The 19,761-nt window shown below is 53.9% G+C and overlaps 3 protein-coding genes across 9 annotated transcripts in view; 1 reads left to right on the top strand and 2 right to left on the bottom strand.

The window, feature by feature from the left end:
* Positions 1–2,566, bottom strand: part of HARS1 (histidyl-tRNA synthetase 1) — a 15,432-nt gene extending 12,866 nt beyond the window's left edge. For 3 of the 4 annotated variants that reach the window (XM_087759927.1, XM_087759929.1, XM_087759926.1), the window contains exons 1-2: positions 1,707–1,937; positions 757–846 (exon numbers count right to left, since the gene is read on the bottom strand). In XM_087759927.1, coding sequence (XP_087616053.1) covers positions 757–846; positions 1,707–1,784 — 168 coding nt within the window. In that variant the 5' untranslated portion in view covers positions 1,785–1,937. Of the gene's footprint in view, positions 1–756; positions 847–1,706; positions 1,938–2,447 lie in introns of those variants that run through there. The other variant, XM_087759928.1, reaches the window with a different exon arrangement.
* LOC104022149 (histidine--tRNA ligase, cytoplasmic) lies at positions 2,512–7,744 on the bottom strand. 4 transcript variants are annotated; one of them, XM_087759925.1, is made up of 12 exons: positions 7,417–7,740; positions 7,201–7,320; positions 6,336–6,440; positions 5,852–5,977; positions 5,574–5,681; positions 5,297–5,395; positions 4,876–4,969; positions 4,594–4,721; positions 4,252–4,494; positions 3,318–3,434; positions 2,881–3,027; positions 2,512–2,649 (listed from the first exon to the last, which is right to left on the bottom strand). In XM_087759925.1, the coding sequence occupies exons 1-12, from the start codon at positions 7,630–7,632 to the stop codon at positions 2,593–2,595; spliced, it is 1,560 nt and encodes a 519-aa protein (XP_087616051.1). In that variant the 5' UTR covers positions 7,633–7,740; the 3' UTR covers positions 2,512–2,592. The 4 variants fall into 4 exon arrangements, 3 of the variants coding, with proteins under 3 accessions (XP_087616051.1, XP_087616048.1, XP_087616049.1); XM_087759922.1 differs by lacking the exon at positions 6,336–6,440 and adding an exon at positions 6,733–6,828 and having other exon boundaries at positions 7,417–7,739; XM_087759923.1 differs by lacking the exon at positions 6,336–6,440 and having other exon boundaries at positions 7,417–7,738.
* On the top strand, positions 7,684–18,087 carry ZMAT2 (zinc finger matrin-type 2). Its single transcript, XM_087759932.1, has 6 exons — positions 7,684–7,828; positions 11,355–11,448; positions 11,966–12,089; positions 13,219–13,292; positions 15,554–15,699; positions 17,232–18,087. Exons 1-6 carry the CDS (start codon positions 7,811–7,813, stop codon positions 17,373–17,375), a joined length of 600 nt encoding a protein of 199 aa, XP_087616058.1. The 5' UTR covers positions 7,684–7,810; the 3' UTR covers positions 17,376–18,087.
* The last annotated feature ends 1,674 nt before the right edge of the window (positions 18,088–19,761 follow it).

Consider the following 19,761-nt stretch of genomic DNA (forward strand, 5'->3'; position numbering starts at 1 on the left):
ACAAATGTCAGCAGCTGGCCAGACCTGCTCAGTAAATAGGATTACCCACCCCCACAGACTAAGGCAAGATCAAAAGCCACGAGACCTTTCTTGCTCCCCACATTTCAACATGTGCTGAACATTCCTGACAAACACTGCCGGGCATCTGGGTTTCTTTGGCTGGCTTATGCTTCACAGTTCCCCCGCAACAAGCCTCGCACCAGCAGACCTGCGCTTCGCAGCACTACGTGCTCACCCAACCTACCAGCAACTTCATCCACTCTGTCCAGGTTAACAAGGAACAGAACCAGCTTGAGGATCCTTGATCCACGAAAGCCAATGTCTGCTGGTACTAGTGGGGTCAGTGCTACAAGAGCTGAGAGAACCCTAAACTCATCAGGGCAATGCAAGTCATGACCTTACTTCAAATAGTGCAATCCAAGCAGATGTGAGACCTCTCACACTGGGCAGCTATGATAAAGCTTGACCAAAAATGAATTTAATTTCCTGACCACACCAGCTAGTGGTTGGCTTGTCACAGAAGCACCAGAAAGTCTTTAAGTTAGTAGGGTATCTGGGTCAGATGCTATCAGGGATGTGTTTACCCCTCTCTCCCCTGCCGCTAAAACCAATAAGGGAAACAGAAATGAGAACAAAGACAGGCAAGTCTGTGCTGAGATTTTGCACACACAGGTGCATGGGGGGTGCTGTGTCTGTGCATGGAAATAGGTGGTGCACGCAGAGAGGCACGCGAGCGTGTGTGCTAGAGGAAGTTACCTTCGGGGTCTTGAGCACAAACTTGTGTTTCCCCTCATCTCCCCCCAGCTGTGCCTTCATCTCCAGCAGTTTCGCCACCTCCTTTGCAATCTGGGGAGGGAACAAGGAGGGGGCTGGGGGTAAGGCTACCTGCCAGGCCCAGCCCACAGGCCTTCCCCAATACCTTCGGCCTTAGCATTCCCAAACTCCCCACCCTCAATACATCCAGTGTTCCCAGTCTCCCACAGCAACCAGAGGGGCACTCCCTGCTCCTCTCCAGTACTCCCCACTTCTGCCACAAGCACCCCAATCTCAGCACCCCCAACACCCTCACCATTCTCCGATTCCCACGACCCCCATTACCCTCAACATCTGCCTGCCATCCTACCAGCCTCTGCACCATCCCCAGGCCCAGCACCACCAGCTCCTGCTACGTGCACTACAGCATCGGCAGTCTCCAGCATCCTCCTCCCCGCCCTGACACCCCCAACCATCCTTCTCTCCAATCTAACACCAGGATCTCCAGTTCCCACTACCAGTCTCCCCTGCACCCTCTCCCTAAGCAGCTCAGCCCCTCCACTCTCCAGCCCAGTCCGGTACTCCCATCCTCCCCAACACCCCTCTTCCCAATGCCACCACCCCTAGCCCAGCAACACCTACACCAATACTCCCAGTTCCCCACAGCACCCTCCCCCTAAGCCCAGCAATGCCAGCCACACCGCAGTCACCTCAGCAGCCCTCTCTCCAGCCCACCACCAGTACCCCCAGTTCCCCCCGAGCCTCTCTTCCCCATCCCAACACCCCCAGCGCCCTAGGCCACCTCCCCCGCTCCCAGTCACACCAGTCTCCCAGCACCCCGCTCCCAGTCATACTGGTCCCCCCCAGCACCTCACTCCCAGCAACCCCCGAGCCCCCTCCCAGCCCCGCACGCCCGCCCCAGCCCCGCGGGCGGGCGCCGGGACCAGCCGCACCTCGTCGGGATCGGCCTTATCCTGCTTGAGCCGCCGCACCGCCTCCGCCTGCGCCCGCACCGCCGCCTCCTCCGCCATTGCCGGCCCGCGCCTGCGCACTGCGGCGGGAGGGGCTGCGCCTGCGCGCCGCGCTCCCGCGCCTGCGCCCCGCCTCAGCGCCGCGGGGGAGGCGCCGGCCTCGCGAAGCCCCGTAAATGCCCCAGGGTGGGGGTTTGCGTTTTATTTTTTTTAGTATATAAAAATACAGAGTTGCTCCACGCTCGCCCCAGCCGGAGCCTGCCCGCGCAGCTGCACCAGCCCCCCCCTGCCGTGGCCTCCCCGAGGGGGGCCCGTGCTCCTCGCAGGCCGGTGCCGCAGCCCAGGCTGCTCTGCCAGCGGCCCGGGGCGCGCCTGGCCCCACACCCGGCAGCAGAGCCCCCTGCAGCCCTCAGAGGGGTGGGGGTGGCCTTCCACTGCCACCCTCTCCCTGCGCCCTGAGCCTGCAGGCACCTAACGCCACAGGTTCCCCCCCGCCTCCGGAGCTCAGCCTGATCTTGCCTGAGCTTCACCACGTCCATCTGTGCCCGTGCCACCACCACGGCCACCTACAGTGGATGGAAAGGGCTGTACAGTTACAGGTAGTGCAATGTTAGGAACCCCACAAGCTTAACCTGTCCTCCAGAGCAGTTGACCAGAAGGTTAACCTGGTGACTGCACTGTCCATAACTTTTAAGACCCGCTTGCTCCTGTCCAAGCAGATACCCTGTGTCGACACTGCCTTAGCCCAGGCAGGTAAGCCTCAGGCTAGTGGATGGTGACCAGACTTCAGCGGGAAGTGAATGGCTAAGGGCGCTGGAGGGTTCCAGTTATACAGCAGTTCAGTCGAGCAGCTCTGGCCCGAAAAGTGCTAGGGCTCCAGCCTTCTTCTGATCTCGTCAACAAGCTTTTCTCTTGGGATATCAACCTGTAAAGCAAACGGAGAGGAGTAGGTAGCAGCACTGGAACCCTGAGCACAGTGTGGTTCCATCTGTGGATGCCAATGCAGTTTGTGACTGGTTTTCTGGAGCAGTCACCCGACAGATCTGTGCTACAGCTCCCCGAAGGAACAACGTCACCGAGGGAAAACCCAGAGCCTTTCAGTAATCTCTAGATTTTGGAAGCACTTTTGAAACCTGGTGTAAAAAGGCATTCTCACCTCCTCTCTTGTTGCGACATCTCGCAGCTTGACGACTCCATCTGTCAGCTCTTGCTCTCCTATAATGGCAGCAAGGGGGATCCCCATGTCCTCGCAATACTGCAGCTGCTTCAGCAGTTTAGGATCCTTCTTGTACAGCATCTCTGCCTAGGAGGGAGCGGAGAAGGTAAATCATTAGTGCAAAATTTGCTCTGATGGATCTTGCAGCAAAACAGCCAGCACCAAAACTCCACAGAAAACTGCCTCATTACTCCTGCAGCAAGTGGTTGCCTTTAGTGCTCTCACCTGTCTTGTAAGATCTCTGCCTGCTAGATCTCAGACAGGCCCAGATCTTGAAGAGACACAAAACTAGTGGAGTTGTTTTTGCTGTGCTGCAGCTCCCTTCAGACTCTCCCTCCCTCACCTGTACCACTGCCAAGCCCTCATCCTTACTTTACCTTGATGCCTGCGTCCCACAGCTCGGAGATGAGCTTCAGCCTCGCAGCAAGTAAGCGTTTCTGAGGTGTAGCCACCAGCACTTGTGTCTCAGTCGTTCGAACTTTCTCCCCAGAAGCCTGCAGGGACAGACGCGCTCGTGGGAGTGATGGGCTCTGAGGGAATCTGCAGCTCACAACAGAAGCTCATCTCACCTTACCTTCAGGCCTTAACTTGGCTCCCCAAAACAAGTATACTTAAATGCTAACCATCACCGTTCAGTGAATGCTACTGAGCAAGGCTAACCTTCCAGAAGCAAAAAGAGTGCACAGATAAGACAACCTGGGCACATTTAACAAGTCCCCCAGACGATCTGCATTGTGGCACACTACTTAATCATGTGCTGCTGTTTCCATGGGATCTTGGCCTTCCTCCGTCCCTCCTGGATGCGACCTGGACAGCTTTCCAATATCACCTTTGATTCTTCAGGTACAAACACATTGCCCCAGCCTCACTTGCTATGAATCGCAAGCTCAGAACTAAACGCAGAGGGCTGAATTTCCTCACGGGCTTTCCTAGGGTGCTCATTACAGAGTGAGTGCCACAGCTGTTACCAAATTCAACACTTCACAACCCCCAGGACAGAAAACTTTACAGGCAAGAGACAAGAGCAAAGTGACCGGGGCACAAAGTTCAGAGCCAGGACAAGAGCACAGGGACCATCTCTAATGCTTCCTCGGCATCTGCTACGAAACGCTGCCCTCAGCTGCCCAGGCCTGCATCCTGACAGGCTGCAGAGAAGGGCTCTGTCTTCTGTGCATGGACATTCAGGCATGAGAAGAGCCACCCTCTCCCTCAAAATTCTTTCCCCTCGAACATTGTGGAGCTGTAGAGCTCTGTAACAAAAGATAGCTGGCAGCCTAGAACCCTCCCCCATGCACCACCTGCAGTACCTACCTTCACTCTCTGCTCTAGGATGGAGAAGAGCCGCTCAATCCCAATGCTGACCCCCACGCAGGGCACCTTCCGTCCCTTGGGGTCAAACATCCCCACCAGCCCATCGTAGCGACCGCCTCCAGCCACGCTCCCAACGCTGACTGACTCCTCCACGTGGTCGTTCTCCTGCTGCAGCAGGACAGCCTCAAAGATCACCCCCGTGTAATAGTCCAGACCCCGCGCCAGGCTCAGATCGAAAGAGATCTGTAGGATGCAAGAGAAGCCCTGTCACTGGGCGCGCTCGGGGGCCCAGGCTGCCCGGCCACGACGGCAGCACCTCCTCCTGCCTCTGCACCTCCTCACCTTCCCTGTGATGCCAAACAGGGTCAGGTACTCAAACAGCAGCTTCATGTCCCCCAGCCCCTCCTTGGCCAGCTTGTTCTGGGACAACTTTGGGTCCTGGAGAAGCCGCTCTATCAGGTCCAGGCCACCTGTGGGAACGAGCTGTGCCTCAGGGCTGCCAGTGCAGCAGCACCCGCAACGATGGGCCCAGCCAGCCACGTACGTGCCTTGCCCCCCTCTGTCGCTGGCCTTCCCTGCCTGGCCTGGAAGAACAAGGCCAAGGGCTCGACCCACAGTGCTCACCGTGAAGCTGGACATACTCCCCGATGTGGTCTGCAGCCTCAGGAGAGAGCCCCTTCTCTCCGACCATCTCGCTCCTCACTTCTTCCCACGGCATCTGCGAGGGGAAATGAGAGCATCTGTTGCTGCAGGACGTTCTCATCACCCGCTGTCTCCACCAGCCCACATATTCACAAGTGCAGGAAGACAGCAGTAAGCAATCTCACTATGGATCCGCATCTCTCACAGGAATTGTTACCAGAAACCACTGGAAATGCCAGGATTTATTCTTAAGCACACCCAAGAGCTCCCCAAATCCTTTACAAACACCAGTGGCTTAACTGCTGCAAACCTCATTATGATGAGCAGAACCATGACACTGCCCAGCCCCGAGACATCCACCCCCAGAGACTGGAATCGATCTCCCCACGAGCACAATGCTTACCTTGTCCAGCTTGTCCACGGTAGAGCATGTAGTTATGAACTTGCTCTCTGGGATGCCGCAGACGGCAAACACACCATTCAAAATCCGTCGGTCATTGACCTGGGGGCGGGAGAGGCACGCTGAGCTCAGGGGAGATTCCCCCTCCCACCATTTCTTCTTGCCCCAGAGGTGCGGGAAGCTGCAGCTGTTGGTGTTTCCTTGTGCCTTTTCCCCGGTGCCTCAATCCCACGGGAAGGGAAGGCGCAGAGGTGTGAAAACCACTCGGCTCTGTTCTCACCTTAATGAGAAAGTCCCCGAGCTGCAGGTCACTCAGGATCTCGTGCACTATCTTCAGGCACTCGGCATCGGGAATCATCGGGTCGAACTGGCCGGCGATGTCAAAATCCTGGGGGCAGAAGAAGCGGCAGAGGCTCCTGGCACAGCTGAGGTGCTTCAGCTCTGCCAGGCACGCCACACAGCCCTGCGGCAGCTGAAGGCAATCCAGCTGGTAAAACCCACGCCAGTCCTCCGAGCGGTCTCGGACCCCCGCACAGCAGCAGCCACCACAACACTCACGCACTGGTAGAACTCCCTGTAGCGGCCCCTGGTCGTGGCCGGGTTGTCCCGCCTGTAGACCTTAGCGACATGGTAGCGCTTCATGTTGGTGATCTTGTTCATCGCCAGATAGCGAGCGAAAGGCACCTGGGGGGCCGAGGAGTTAAGGACAGGAACATGGAGATCCCCTGAGCTGCAGAAAGCTGAACCTCAAAGCGCCCTGTCCCCCTTTTGCTTTGCCAGCTGCTCCCTGATCTCTAGGGGGATCATCAGCACAGGCTGACGAGGAGTAAGATGAACCACGCTGAGCTCCTCCGACACTGGGACAACTCCATCTTCTGAACCACAGTACATCAACACCTCGCAAACACAGACCTTTGCTAGGTCATTTTGCCCTCTTACGGTGCGATCAGAGAGAGTTCAACATACAGCACAGACATACAGGCATTGAAGTGGAGAGCTTTTTGGTGAGATGTGGAGGTGGAGAAGGCCCCGGGATGGACACCTGCTTTGTACCTGCAGCAAACACCGCTGCTCTCCCAGAACAACTACCAAGGCACTGGAAAGGTGGGATGGGCAGGACAGGAGCACACAGAGCTGGGGACTGTAACTGGGAGCAGGTAAAACCAGTACAGTGGAGCATACTGGTGTGTGTCCACAGCCCACTGAAGAAAGGGCCACTTTGCTGCAGATCCTGGACTGGCTGACGGGTGGTTTGAGGTGGGGTCGCGCCAACGACAGCCAGACCAGCTGGGGTGTCCACCGCTCGGCGGGAAGGGGGGGTTTCCATCACCCCGATGGGACCTGCTAGCAGGGCAGGGGTCACCCTGACCCAACGAGGCGGAGGTGGCAGTGGCCTCGGCGTGCCGCCGTCCCCTCTGCGAAAGCCGAAGGCAGGATACGGTCAGGTCGTAGCGCAGGGCCAGCAGCTCCCCTCCCTGGTCCTGCAGCTCATAGATCAGCTTCGCCTCCTCCCCATACTTTCCCATCAGCGTCTCCTGGGGAGAGGCGAGGGGGGCTGGCGGGGCAGCCAAGGACCGGGGCGGCGAGGGGGCCGGGGGACAGAGCACGGCACCCAGCCCCCCTGAGCCCCACGCACAAGTGAAGCAGAGGGTGTGGGGAGGGGAAGGGGACACTACCCCCACCAGCCCCCTTCGTGCCAGGGGATTCCCCAGCCCTGCCCGCTCAGCCCCGGGGAAAGAGGGCACTCCCCAGTCCCGCAGGAGGAGGGGGGAGCCCACAGCCCCCACAGCCCCACGGGGGGGGGGGCAGGGGGGACCCCACAGCCCCCGTGGGGGTCACCCACCACACCAAGGAGGGGAGGGGGGTCCCGCCACCCCCGGAGGCCCCCCCCCCCGCCGCCTCCTCACCCGCAGCTCCAGCACGGGGGTGTCGATGGCGGCCGCCCCGTGCCGCTTGAAGCAGGCCACCACGGCGGCGAGGAGCCGGTCACGGAGCGCTGCGTGGGCGGGGGGGTGGTCGCGGGTGCCCTGGCCCGGGACGGAGAGCGACCGTCAGCGGCGAGGACGGGGCGGGGGAAACAGCGCCCGGTAACCGCCGGCGCGGCCCCCGCTCCCCGCCGTTACCTTGGGCGTCTTCAGAGCCGGGCCCCGCTCGCCGCCGGCCGAGCCCGCCGCCGCCCGCACCTGCCGGGACAGGGGGCCGCGGTCTCCTGTCGGCCGGGACGGCCCGGGCCGGGAGAGGCTCACCCGGCCCCCGGCGGGGCACGGCGGCCCGAGGCGGGGACCTGCGGGCAGCAGGCGCCCGGCGGCGGCGGCGGCGAGCGGACCCAGCCGCAGCATGGCCCGTGCCGGGGAGACCGGTAGCGGCTGGGCTCCACGTGACCGCCCGGCACCACCGTCTCCCGGCGCTCTAGCCTAGAGTGGTAGGCACTCGTTGGTGCTCGGCGGACTGCCTCGCTTTACGGCCCGGGCGCCACCGCGCGACAGTTTCTGTTCCCTTGTCGCCCGCACCCTCAACATGGCATCGGGCAGCGGGGTAGGTGCTGGCGGCGGCGGAGCCGCGCCCGTCGCTTTCTCTTTTGCTCGGTAGGCCCTGGGCCGTGCCGGGGGCAGGGCTGGGGCGGCTGGGGCCGCTCTGGAGGGGCAGGAGGAGGGAAAGGCCGCCCCGCTGCGGCTGGGCCTCGCTCGGGGCCTGCTGCCAGGCCGCGGGGTGAGGGATCCCTCGGGGGGCAGGCGTGGCGGGGCCGGGGGTGCCCGGGTGGGCAGGGCCCCGTGGGGAGGCCCCGTCCCTGCTTTTCACACCGCTGTGCCCTCTGTATGTGGGTGGTGGGAGATTTGGGGCCCCCTGAGAGGCCCCGATGCTTTCAGGGCTAGAAGGGGGGTGGATCCCACGCCGACCTTCCCTTCCTAGGGCCAGGCCTCCCCCGTGGGAGCCCCTGTTTCAGCCAGGCGGCGTGAGGAGATCCGAACCTGCCCCAGCCCCCGGGATGGGGGTGCGCACCCGCCTTCAGCCCGCCGCGGGGGACCATCCCATCCCAGGGCCTCCTGGGGCTGGGCGACGGCGGGTGGAGGCAGCTCCCTCCTGTTCCCCCTCTTGTCCTGCCCCGTTTCTTCTTGGCTCCTCTGGGGACGGGTTGCCTGTTTCCCGGCTGGCTCTCACACTGTCCTGTTGAAGCTGCTGTTTGCTGCCATCTGCCTGGCATGGAGAAACTGCCCTTTCCGTGACTGTGATTCCAGGAGTCTCCGATGGCTCCCGTGTAACTTGGTTACTTTATTGGCCTTGCTCAGTTTGTGTAACATGGCAGTGAGGTCTTTCTGCCTTTATGGATCCTGCAGGATTTGGTGTTGGGAATTCCAAGGTTGGATGAGTGAGGTGGATGCCATTGGCGTAACATGTCTGGAGAGCCAGAGCAGTTTAAACACCTCCAGCAATAACCCAGGCAGCTGTCAGCACTGCAGGGGCTGTGCTTTTCTGCTTTCTTAGCTGATCTTTCCTTCAGCTGAAGCCACTTGCTGAGAAGTGTGCAGTGCTGAGAGAGGTCAGGGAGCAGGATGTCTGCCCGGAAGTGAGGTGGGGCCTGTGTTTTGTTCTCAGCTGCTGGCGGTTGTGTTCCCATTAGATTGAGCCAGACTTGAGACTCCTGTATTATTTTATGGGCTTTGGTGCTGATCCTGGGCAGATCGTTCGGTGTCCACCTCCAGAGGGAACAAGAGGCTATGCCGCACTTCTGGTTATTAATCATTGTTACTTATTTGGGAAATACTGTCATCCAAAACAGTTCTTAGAAAAGGATTTTAGGGCTTGCAGCCACCCTTGCCTGCACCACACCAGTTAAGACAAGTTCCTTTGGATAATGTCTAGCCAAGATCTTGTTACTCATTTGGGTTTAATTTCTTTCCCTGTGCCTGGATGAGGGAGATTGGTAAAAGAGCTGCGAAAGACTCTTTCCCTTTTATTACAACAGGAGAGTGAAGCAGCAAATAAATTGCCTCCTCCCTGGGCTCCCACCAGCTATGATTTATGATAATGCACTGGTATGCAGGAGAGTCTAGATTCTGGAAAATACCCCCAAACATTAATTTACACTCCGTGATATTTTCTTTTCTTTTGCTCAGGGTGGTTAATAAAACCTGTTATGACATGCTTAAAGTGCTTAAGAAGCTCTGGGAATAAATGAGAATTTTTCTACGCCTCCCTAAGGCATTTTCAGTCCTATCAGTAGTTGTTCGTTCCATTTGAAGGATTGCCAGAGGAGAAAACATTAAATGACTCTGCTGCTGCTATAGCTTCAAATGGGATTTATTTCCTTTGGATTGTGATTGGATTCTTGATTTGGCTGAACAGAGAAGGCGGTGGGGTGTGGAGGGGTCCTTCTTTTCCGGAGGTGTTTTAAAATGCATCCATCCTTTTTTTTAATATGAAACTGAGAGCTGCTCACTGCCATGCCGAGTGAAATGCAGCTTTCTAACCAAACGAGAGTTATCTTCTCAAGAAAGCAAAGTGTCTGAGTTATAAGCCATGACCGATACCAGGTGCAGGGGCCTTAACTGCAGACAGGGCAGACACTGGGAAGAGGCTGTGCTGGTCTGATGAGAGTAGATGTGAATGGAAGAAGGATTCTTGTCCAGTCACGTCTGCCCTCAGCCTTCGTGACTAGGTAGAAATCCCCCCTGAAAAGAATAGGCTTTGTATTCTTCAGAGCCAGCTTCACCTGAATTCAGCTTCTCTCCATGCAACTAATCCTGTCGTTGCCAGTGTAGAGTGCACCGGGGAGCTGCCGAAGGGCCAGTCTGCCTCAGAAGTGTTTCTTTCCTTCCCTGCCTGTCTGCAGCACGAAGCTGCAGGAGCAGGACAGCTTACCACCAGGTGCTTCCCTGGTATATCTCCATGCCATGCCTTGACAGATGGGGTTTCAGAGCTTTTTCTGGTTTGCTTGTATGTGTGTCTCACTTGAAAAACCCGTGATTCGTATGATTTCGTGGCAAACTCAGCACTTTGATTCCTGTAATGCATAGACATACTGCTGATCTCTTTGAGAGCAGGTATACACAGCCTTCCGTACTCCTGCGTTTTAATCAAACTCTTTATAGCTCATGTTGTGTTTCACGGTTTCCTCATCTGATATTTGCAACTTGGGTTTAATTGACTTTTGGAAGAGGTATGTGTAGCCTGCTAATGACTGTGCTGTGTTTGTCAGGTGGCACTTCTGAGGTCTTAGATGAGTGGGCTTAAATCCCATTTGTGTCTGTTTTTCAAAGCGAAAGCCTGGGTGATCATCTCAGAAGCTATTAAGAGAAACATGTTACTTTTCTCAATGCTTTGAAATCCTTCTAGAAGAAGTAGATATAGGCATGCTGAATGTTATTCACTTAATCATAGAATCATTAAGGTTGGAAAAGACCCTTAAGATCATCGAGTCCAACCGTTAACCTATCACTGCCAAGTCCACCACTAACCCATGTCCTCAAGCACCATGTCTACCCTTCTTTTAAATACCTCCAGGGATGGGGACTCAACCACTTCCCTGGGCAGCTTGTTTCAGTGCCTGACCACCCTTTTGGTGAAGAAGTTTTCCCTAATATCTAACCTAAACTTCCCCTGGCGCAGCTTGAGGCCATTTCCTCTCATCCTGTTGCTTGTTACTTGGGAGAAGAGGCCGACCCCCACCTCGCTACAGCCTCCTTTCAGGCAGTTGTAGAGAGCAATGAGGTCTCCCCTCAACCTCCTCTTCTCCAGACTAAACAACCCCAGCTCCCTCAGCTGCTCCTCACAAGACTTGTGCTCTAGACCCTTAACCAACTTCGTTGCCCTCCTCTGGACACGCTCCAGCACCTCGATGTCCTTCTTGTAGTGAGGGGACCAAAACTGAACACAGTACTCGAGGTGAGTACACCTCGAGTTAAGGTTACACCTCGAGTTAAGCTACATCTTTAATTCCTAGATGAAAATAGAGGACGTGAGGATGGAACGTAGTGCCCCTGACTCCACCTCTTTCCCCAGTGTCCCCTCAGAGCTGGTCAAACTGTATAATAAATGTTAATACACTTTGTTTCCATCTCAGACTAAGAACTTGGACTTCCGCCGAAAGTGGGACAAAGATGAATACGAGAAACTTGCAGAGAAGCGGCTCACAGAAGAGAGAGAAAAGAAAGATGGTGGGTAGTGTACTGACTCCAGGCAAGCTTTGCTCGTTTGGCAGTGAGTCACCCAAACCCCTTTTGAGTTCGAGAGGGAGGGAGCAGCTAGAAGTGAAATTCCGGAAGGAAATAGCACCAACTCAAGGCTGGCTTGCTCTGATCCTTTTTCCTTTGCTTGCCACTGAATACATTTTTTTGACAAAAGTGATTACTGAGAATCTTTGCCTCTGTCTGCCCGTTCTTTGGGGAGGGAGAGGAACAATCAGCCCCTGGAAACAAGGATATCTCAGAGTATGACCCACATCAGAGCTGGAGACACTTCACAGGCCTATGTGGTTCTAATAGGAACCAGGAAATAGTGAGGAGGAAATTACATTGTTTACTGATTTAAAAAAAAAAAAAAAGTGCAATTTTTGCATGAATCAGGTAGTTCCCAGGTTCCCGGTAGCCTCTCTTCATCAAGGGCAATGTGAAATCCAGCGTGTCAAGCTTGACCTTTTCTGAGAAACACTTTGGTTTTTTGCTTATGTTTTAGGCAAACCAGCTCAGCCTGTCAAAAGGGAACTTCTGCGGCACCGAGACTACAAAGTGGACCTGGAATCGAAGCTGGGGAAAACCATTGTCATCACCAAAACTACCCCTCAGTCAGAGATGGGAGGGTAGGTTGCGATCTTTTTGTTGGAGTCTCAGAGTTGTGCTGGTGAGCCCTTATGGTGTACCAGGTGATGATTTCCTCCTGTGTTTTGAGCCCGGTGCGGTGGTGCCGCACTGTATTACACCTAAACTGGGTCTTCTGGGGTAATGTATGGAAGAGATGCAGCAGGCTGAGCCCCTTCAGACATTATTACTTGATATCAATGTTGCTTTGCCCACTTGTAGAAACAACTGAGGCAGATCTCTGCTGCCTACTTGGTTTTGTTAGCCAGGAGGCCTGCTTGCAGTAAGGCTCTATCTGCTGTTGATTGGAGTTTCTGATTTGGATATCTGTCAGTGGGAATGGGAGAAATATCCAGATACCTGTCCTTAGGACTTGTGTTTGGCCACTGTTTGTGTGGATCGTGTTCGGCCAAAGGCTAAAAGGATTCTTAGCTCACCCTAAGCCATCAAGTGCTTGAAAAGAATGCATTGAGTTTGTGCCATCTCAACAGTAAGCCTGTTAGTGTGTCGCTCTTGTAGCCTAATAGCCAGCAGTGCCAGGGAGATGCGCAGCCCTGAACAGCATCCAGGGATGGAAGCGCAGGCCCTGGCTGCGTTTTTGCAACCGCTCTTAAGATGGGCAGAAAGCACTGCTGTATAAAGCAGGGAGTTGCTGCTGTGAGGCAATAGGGAGGGGAGGACTTGCAGCCAGGTGAGAGCCTTCAGCAGGCTGCAGTCCGGAAGCCTGGGCTGCGTGGCCAGCCCTGCCTTGGAGGAGGGCAGCTGAGTCCTGTGGTGTCGCAGAGTCCATCGCACCCTGTTGGTTGTGACTGGAAGGGGAAGATGCCCTGAGTGACATAGTTACAGATCAGTTCATATCTTGGTTTCTGTCATCTGTCAGAGTGGTGTTGCCATAAGGGTTGGTACCTCCAGTGTTAACTCGGGCAGCTCTGTCAATCTGGTGTGTGCCTTTGCACATTTCTTTTCACTGGGGCTCTCTGTAATGGAAGTAGCTTCCCTCCTGCCCTGGACAAAGGAGATGTATCCCAAGTGACATGCAGATTTCACATTTTAGATTATCCCAAATAGTTGTTCTGTGAGATGAGGTTTGTCTCATGCTTTGGCGTTAAAGTTTTCTCTCTCTCCTGCCAGGTACTACTGTAACGTATGCGACTGCGTGGTGAAAGACTCCATTAACTTCTTGGATCACATCAATGGCAAAAAACGTAAGGATAATTTTTCTGCCTTGTTGGAGGGTTGGTTGAGTTGGAGGGCTGCTGCAGTGCTCTGGGCTGTTCCCTTTGTGCATCAACAGTGTCTGAGGACTGAATGCTTATACATGGGTCAAAGTATGCTTTGGAGATCACAATGTAGGCAGTGTTTGCTCATGAGAGCTGTGGAGGTGCTGCCTTTATCTCCTGGCACCTTCCAGGGTGCTGGACCATTTTCATGGGATAAGCCCAGAAGAAACAATGACTGGTTTACTCTGGTTAGGCGGATGTATTTTTCCCGCTCAGAGTGTCCGTGCTGTGAGAAGGCCAGGGTCAGCAAATCCTGATGTCTCCTCTGAAAATCTGGAGAGAGGCTTTTTTACAGCACCAAAACTTTAAAGAAATTCTTAGATAAGTAAAAGGTATGGGACTAGCCCATTTTGGATCAGAAGTTTCTCTTTGTAGAAGTTGAGTATGAAGCTCAAGACTAGCTGGCCCCTGAGCTCCAGAGTATGGATCAGAGTTTACAAGGACGGAGGCTGTGGTTTGCTGAGGATGAGCAGAGACAGGAGTGGGGCAGGATCACGCTGGAGCTGGGTCCAGCAGTGTGGTGGTGTTATTGTCCTGTACCTATCTCTGGTTCTTCTCTCCATTGCTGTAATGATGCAGTTAGCTTAGGCCAAGAAAAAGACAAGAGAAAAGGATTCCCAGTTTATCAGTCCTTTACTGTGTTTAACTTGAAAAAGACGACTGTACCCTCATTGAACTGGAGTCTCATGTCACGACTGTGGGCATTGCTTTTTCTTGACATGTTCAGAGAGTGGGCTAAGTGGAGAAAGTAAAGGGGCAGCAGATGCACTGACACACTCTTGCCATGTTGTTCTGCTCCTGAAGGTGATTTGTGGCTCCCCATGGAAGTCAACAAATGGCCCCTTTACAAAAAGGGAGTGATGTATGCAATCCAGACCCACACACTTGGCCGCTTGAACCTTTGAGAAATGAGGGGTTCAGAAGAGGACCTGAAGGCCAGTTTTCTGTAGCTAGGAAAAGAAAACCCAATGTGTAAAAGCCCTGTGCTTTTATGTGAGTGGAAGGAGGACGCTGAAGTGCTTTGTTTGACATGTTGGGACACTAGCAATAAGTCCATATGAGAGAATCTGGAATCAGAAATCCTGGCATGACTTTGTGCATGGGCCCGAGATGAAGGGTTGAGCTGGGGTTGAAGTGGCTGATGTATAGCTCTTCGGTACAATATGGTTTACAGAGTAAGTTTGGGAGCTCTTAATCCAGTCCATAAATGTGGCTGGAACCTGCTTGTTCTTAGCAGCCCTCTTACTAGTTCCTGGTGTGTAGTTTGAGCTTCCAGGTGCTGCTGCATCCGTGGGACAAACCTGTGCACGGCTGGTGGAGTCAACAGGCTGTTTGGATCCACTAGGCAATGTGGGTTGGAGACATTGCCAGGGGTGGCTCCTTCAACCTAGGCTCACTCATGAGCAGAAACTTGGGAATCTGTACTAAGCAGCCACTGAATCAGAGGCCTCGCTTAATATTTCATGTCTCTGCTTTAGCTAGAGATGTCCTGTGCAAGCAGGAACTCTTACTGAGAGCCACTGATGTCTTGTTTAGCTTCTCCCACAGCTGAGAGATACCAGCTTGCCAGTTTTATTCTGGCCCCTTTTTCAACACGCCACCCTTTTTTTTCCAGTGGTCCAAGATTAAATTTCCTGACATGAAACATGATGGGCAGCATCCTAATAGGGAACCTTAAAAGAACAGGCTGCATCTTCTTTCTTGTTACAAGTAATCATTGTAGTCACTGCCTGGTTTAGGTTATGGTGTCCCCCTAAAGCCCATCCCAGTCCATGTAGGAATATTGGACAAGATGAGGACAGAAAGTGCGTTCCTCTCTGGGGGAGGAGCACTGCTGCGTCACACTCCCCAGGCTGGCTCTGGGCTACCTGGGCGGTGGTACAGTGCCATGCCGGGCTCTGCCACTCAGGAACGTGGGGGACAATGCTGCTCCCTGTGCTTTTGAGTAGTGGGTGGCCTGCAAATCAGTGTGGTTAGGTCAGGTTGGAGCACTGAGCCTTGAGGGTGTATGGCCTTGTGCATGAGTGTAGTCTGGCCCTGGAAGCTGCTTTGAGGGGACAGATCACAGGCAGGAAGAGACTGCTGTGCTGAGATATTTAAATTGGGATTGGGGACGGGGACTATGTGCAGACCGTCAAAGGCTATGAGTATTGCTGAACACGGTTGATTCCACTCCTGTTTTCTAGACCAGAGAAATCTGGGAATGTCCATGCGGGTGGAGCGCTCCACGCTGGACCAGGTGAAGAAACGCTTTGAGGTGAACAAGAAGAAGATGGAGGAGAAGCAGAAGGACTACGACTTTGAGGAGAGGATGAAGGAACTCCGTGAGGAGGTGAGTCTGGGCAAGGACTGATGAAGCAAAGCCCCCCAGAAACGTATTTTGTGAGGAAATCAATCCTGGTTCCTAATCTTGTTCCACAGAAGCCTTGTTCTTGGTAGCACAGGCTTCTCGTCTACTGCTATGGGTGGGTTTTGTTTCTTTGTTGTTTGCTTTTTAAAAAGTTTTCTGCTGCTGTCCCTGGAAACCTTTTCCCCTCTTTGTTAGGATAACTTTTGATGCTTCAGGTTTCCACTGAGAGCAGCACAAGCCTGACAATGCACCTGTTTTTTGTCTCCCATTAGTTGTGTTTGATTTTTTGTGCTCTGATAGCAGATCTGTGTCTTTACCCCTTATCTTCCATGGTTCTTAGGATTGCTGGGATCCTTCTCCATGTGGCATGTTGCTTCTGTGTGGCCTCCCCGAATGTGGAAGGGCTTTGTGAGCAGTGTGCTGTGGTGTGAGATGTACGTGGAGGCACTGAAAGACTGCAGATTCCTCCCAAGCATGGGCTTAGGTGTCAGCTCCCTGACAGGAAGATCAGGTTTATTTGAAAACCTGACAAAGTTCTGACAGTTGAGGAGCTTCTGTGGATGCTTCTCCTCCATCAGCAGTCACATAACAACCAAAAGTTAAAAATAACTGCCCGTTTGAGTCTCCCTGCCCAAGCCCTGAGCTTTGCTTCAACGCAGGGGTGCTCTGTTGGGGTGCACACAGAGCAGCCCTGTGCTCTGCTCTCGAGCAGGCTTTGGTGCTGCTGAACCTGATCTGTTTGGGGGAGGTAGGAGACAGGTGCCCCAGCAGTGCAGGGAGTGCTGTGGCTTAAAAAGCTACTGCCAGTCAACGTATGGCAACAAAGAAATCAGCAGCAACTTTTGGTGTAGCTTTCTTCAGTAGCTGTGGCACAGCTGTACCAGGGCACAGCTGTCTTCAGTAGCTGTGGTGCAGTGGACGGTGATGGGAATGGCAGGAGCAGTTGCTAAGTTGGGAGCTGAAGCCATGCTTCTACATCGCCCGGTACAAGCCTGGCGCTGTTCCAGGGCTTGTGATCCTTGCAGAGCAAAACACTTTGATTAGAGCAGCGCAAACTCTTTGATGCCAAAAGCCCCCAAAGCCGCTCAGAGCTTCAGCTTCTGTTCCAGTGAGCAGCTGTCACTCTGCCAGGCTGAAAGCCAACAGGCAGCAACATTCTGCATCGCAGTCACTGGAACAGGGCATCCTATAAGGGAAACGCCTCCTGCTTTAAAAACAGCTCCTTCTTGCCTCAGCGTTGATTCCAGACAAAACTTCTGATGTTTGTTCGGAAGACAGAGTTTCATAACACTTCTTTTTGCCTACCTCCTCTGTGTGACTCTGCTCTTGGGGTGGTAGGTGGGGTGGTCTGGAGACAGTGGGAAAGATCCTGGAAGACTGCAGTCCAGGATTTCCTCAGACACAGCTTGGGTGCTGTTGGTAGGACTTGGGTTAACTGTGCAGTGCCCGGTGTCTCAAAAGCTTACTCAGCCCGGGAGGTTCATATTATATTGCTGTTCTGTCCCTTGCTGCAGGAGGAGAAGGCCAAAGCCTACAAGAAGGAGAAGCAGAGAGAGAAGAAAAGGCGGGCAGAGGAAGATTTGACATTTGAAGAGGATGACGAAATGGCAGCTGTGATGGGTTTCTCTGGTTTTGGCTCAACCAAAAAGAACCACTGAGCAGCTCTGGACTCTCCTCTTTCTTGAAACAGATTGTTTTTACCCAGGGGACTCTGGATATCTCTTAAAAGACTTGATTGAGGACTTGTATGTAAATCTCCCAGTAGAAGTTGGCTGGAGGAGTCCAAAAGCGATTCCATGCTCTACCTGTGCTGCAGAACAAGCTCCGCCTGTCATTAGCTTCCCATCTCCTTCTGTGTCCTAGATCTGGCTGCTCATCACTGCTCTATGGCCTTGTGTGTGCAGGGAAGTGTTCTGCTGGGTACGTTTTTGTGTCAATAAAGTGCAACAGTTCTGTACAGATGGCCTGGTTCAGGATTAATCTAGTTATCAACCAGCATCATTGTTCTGGGCCCTAGTTGTTCTAGTTGTCAACTGGGCTGTGTGTTTGAAACGCAGGGAGTGATTCAGTTTCTTTTTAGATCGTGTAACTGAAGGAAACATGCCGCAGCGAGCAGTGTTGAGCGGTACAACCGGCATCTTTATGGCTTGTGCTGAGCAGAGCTGGTGGCTGCATGAGGTCTGGGTCGCCAAAACTTTCCTGTGTATTTTATCTGCGAGGGATCCTTCCCTGCTTTTCTTTGTGTTTCATCCCATATCTTTGATATCTTTAAGGCAGGGGAGAAATTCCTCCCCACGTCTGATCTAGGATAGAGCAAATGAAAGAAAGGTGTGTGCAATTTGCCCGAAATAAATGGACTGTTTTAATGGGTCCTTTGGTGGGAGTTTGATTCCTTCCTTGTTTTGAGAGCTTCTGCTTCCCACTGAGAAGAGCCGCTAATACCTCCCAAGCTGTGCAGGGCTGCTGGTGGCCTTCTGGGGACCTCGATGGAGGCAAAGGCAAGGCTTGTCGCTCCCTCTCTCTCGGCCCAGCTGCCCTATGCAGGCAGTTGCTGTCATTCTTGACTTTTTCAAGTAATTCTGGAGATGGGTGTAAGAACAGGAGGGGGGAGGGAAGAAAGGGGAAGAGGAAGGGAGCGGGAAGAGGAAGGGACAGGACTGGGGACCTGCATTTCCATTAGGCAATCCAAGAGCAGGCTGGGCTGCATTCCAGAATTTACCAGCCTTAGTATATTAAGGGCTATTTTTTTCCTGTCTACTGGGTATCAGTGTCTTTTCACCTCTGCCCTCCCCTAAATCCACTTCATTTCTGCTTTTATTTACCTCAGTCAAACCTTGTGTGACTCATTTCTGTCTACAGTTAGGATTTATATTTTGCGTGGTTGGGTTTTCGTAGCTCTGTCTCGCTCTCCTCTCTCTTTTTATGTATATTGATGAGATCCTTGCTCTTGCCCTTCTCTGTACTCATATGAAATTTCCGACCCGAGGAAGGCTGCAGTGTGTTTAGCCTGCTCTTTCTGATATATCTCGAACAAATCCTGTAATGCTCTGCTGCTGTTTTAATTCCTTAATCTTAGGCTGCTGACAGCTTCATTGCCTTGGGTCTTTCCGCTTCAATTCAGATTATAATCCCCGTTGAAGATGCCATTGAAATGATATATAGCCACTCAGATACAACTGTCCTTGGAGGTTTGACCCTTTTAACTTGGCAATCCTTTGACTTCGGCAAATGCTCCCTGAGCACACGGGCTGGAAAGGCGACTTTCATTCCAGCCACGTACCTAGCGCTGTTCAGACTGTAGCACGTGGCTCAGGCTGAATGGGAGAGAGAAGACGCTTGTGCCTTTGTGCCCTCCGGGGTGTGAAAGGGATGCTGCCATGGTTTCATACACATTGAAAGTTTAGGACATTTCAGAGAAGATTTAGCAGCAGCCATTTTATCCCAGCCAGCAGCTTTACAGACAACCAGACCCTCACTGCAGCCTGAATTCGGTTTGGGCTTCTGGGGAAGGGGCAGGGGCTGCCCCGCACCCTCCCTCTTTCCCAGGTTGTGACCTTGGGGCCAGTGGCTGCTGCCTGTGTTTCCCCACAGAGCATCCTGCTGTTCTTGGCCATCCCAGTGCACCCAAGGGGTGAGGTGTGAAATGGGCAGCCCCCGAAAAACCTTCCCGGGGAGATGGCCGGGGTTGTGCAGCCGGCTGCCACTGGGCTGGAGCCTGCCCCAGCCTGACCCAGCCTGTGCGAGTGCCTCTGCCTGCTGCTCCCCATCCTGGGAGATGGGGAGGAAACCCCTCCGTGGTACAGCGGGGTGGGAGAGGGCCTTCATTAACGAGATTCCTCTTTGGTAAAAAGCCTGTGATACCCAAACTCCATGCCGAGGCCATCTGCATCCTCTGGGCTGAAGCCCCAGTGTCTCTGCACTGCTGCTGCCTGGTCCCAGCGCTGGAGCTGCTCTCGCCAGGGAGCGCGGCTCTTTGTCTTGGCGGTTTGCTGGGAGCAGTGGTGTGTGCTGCAGCAGATACAAGCTCTTGCTGGATTCCCAGCA

Source organism: Nipponia nippon, unplaced genomic scaffold (genome assembly GCF_047370975.1).
Source record: "Nipponia nippon isolate SJK-2023a ecotype South Korea unplaced genomic scaffold, ASM4737097v1 scaffold_21, whole genome shotgun sequence".
NCBI classification, from domain to species: Eukaryota; Metazoa; Chordata; class Aves; order Pelecaniformes; family Threskiornithidae; genus Nipponia; species Nipponia nippon.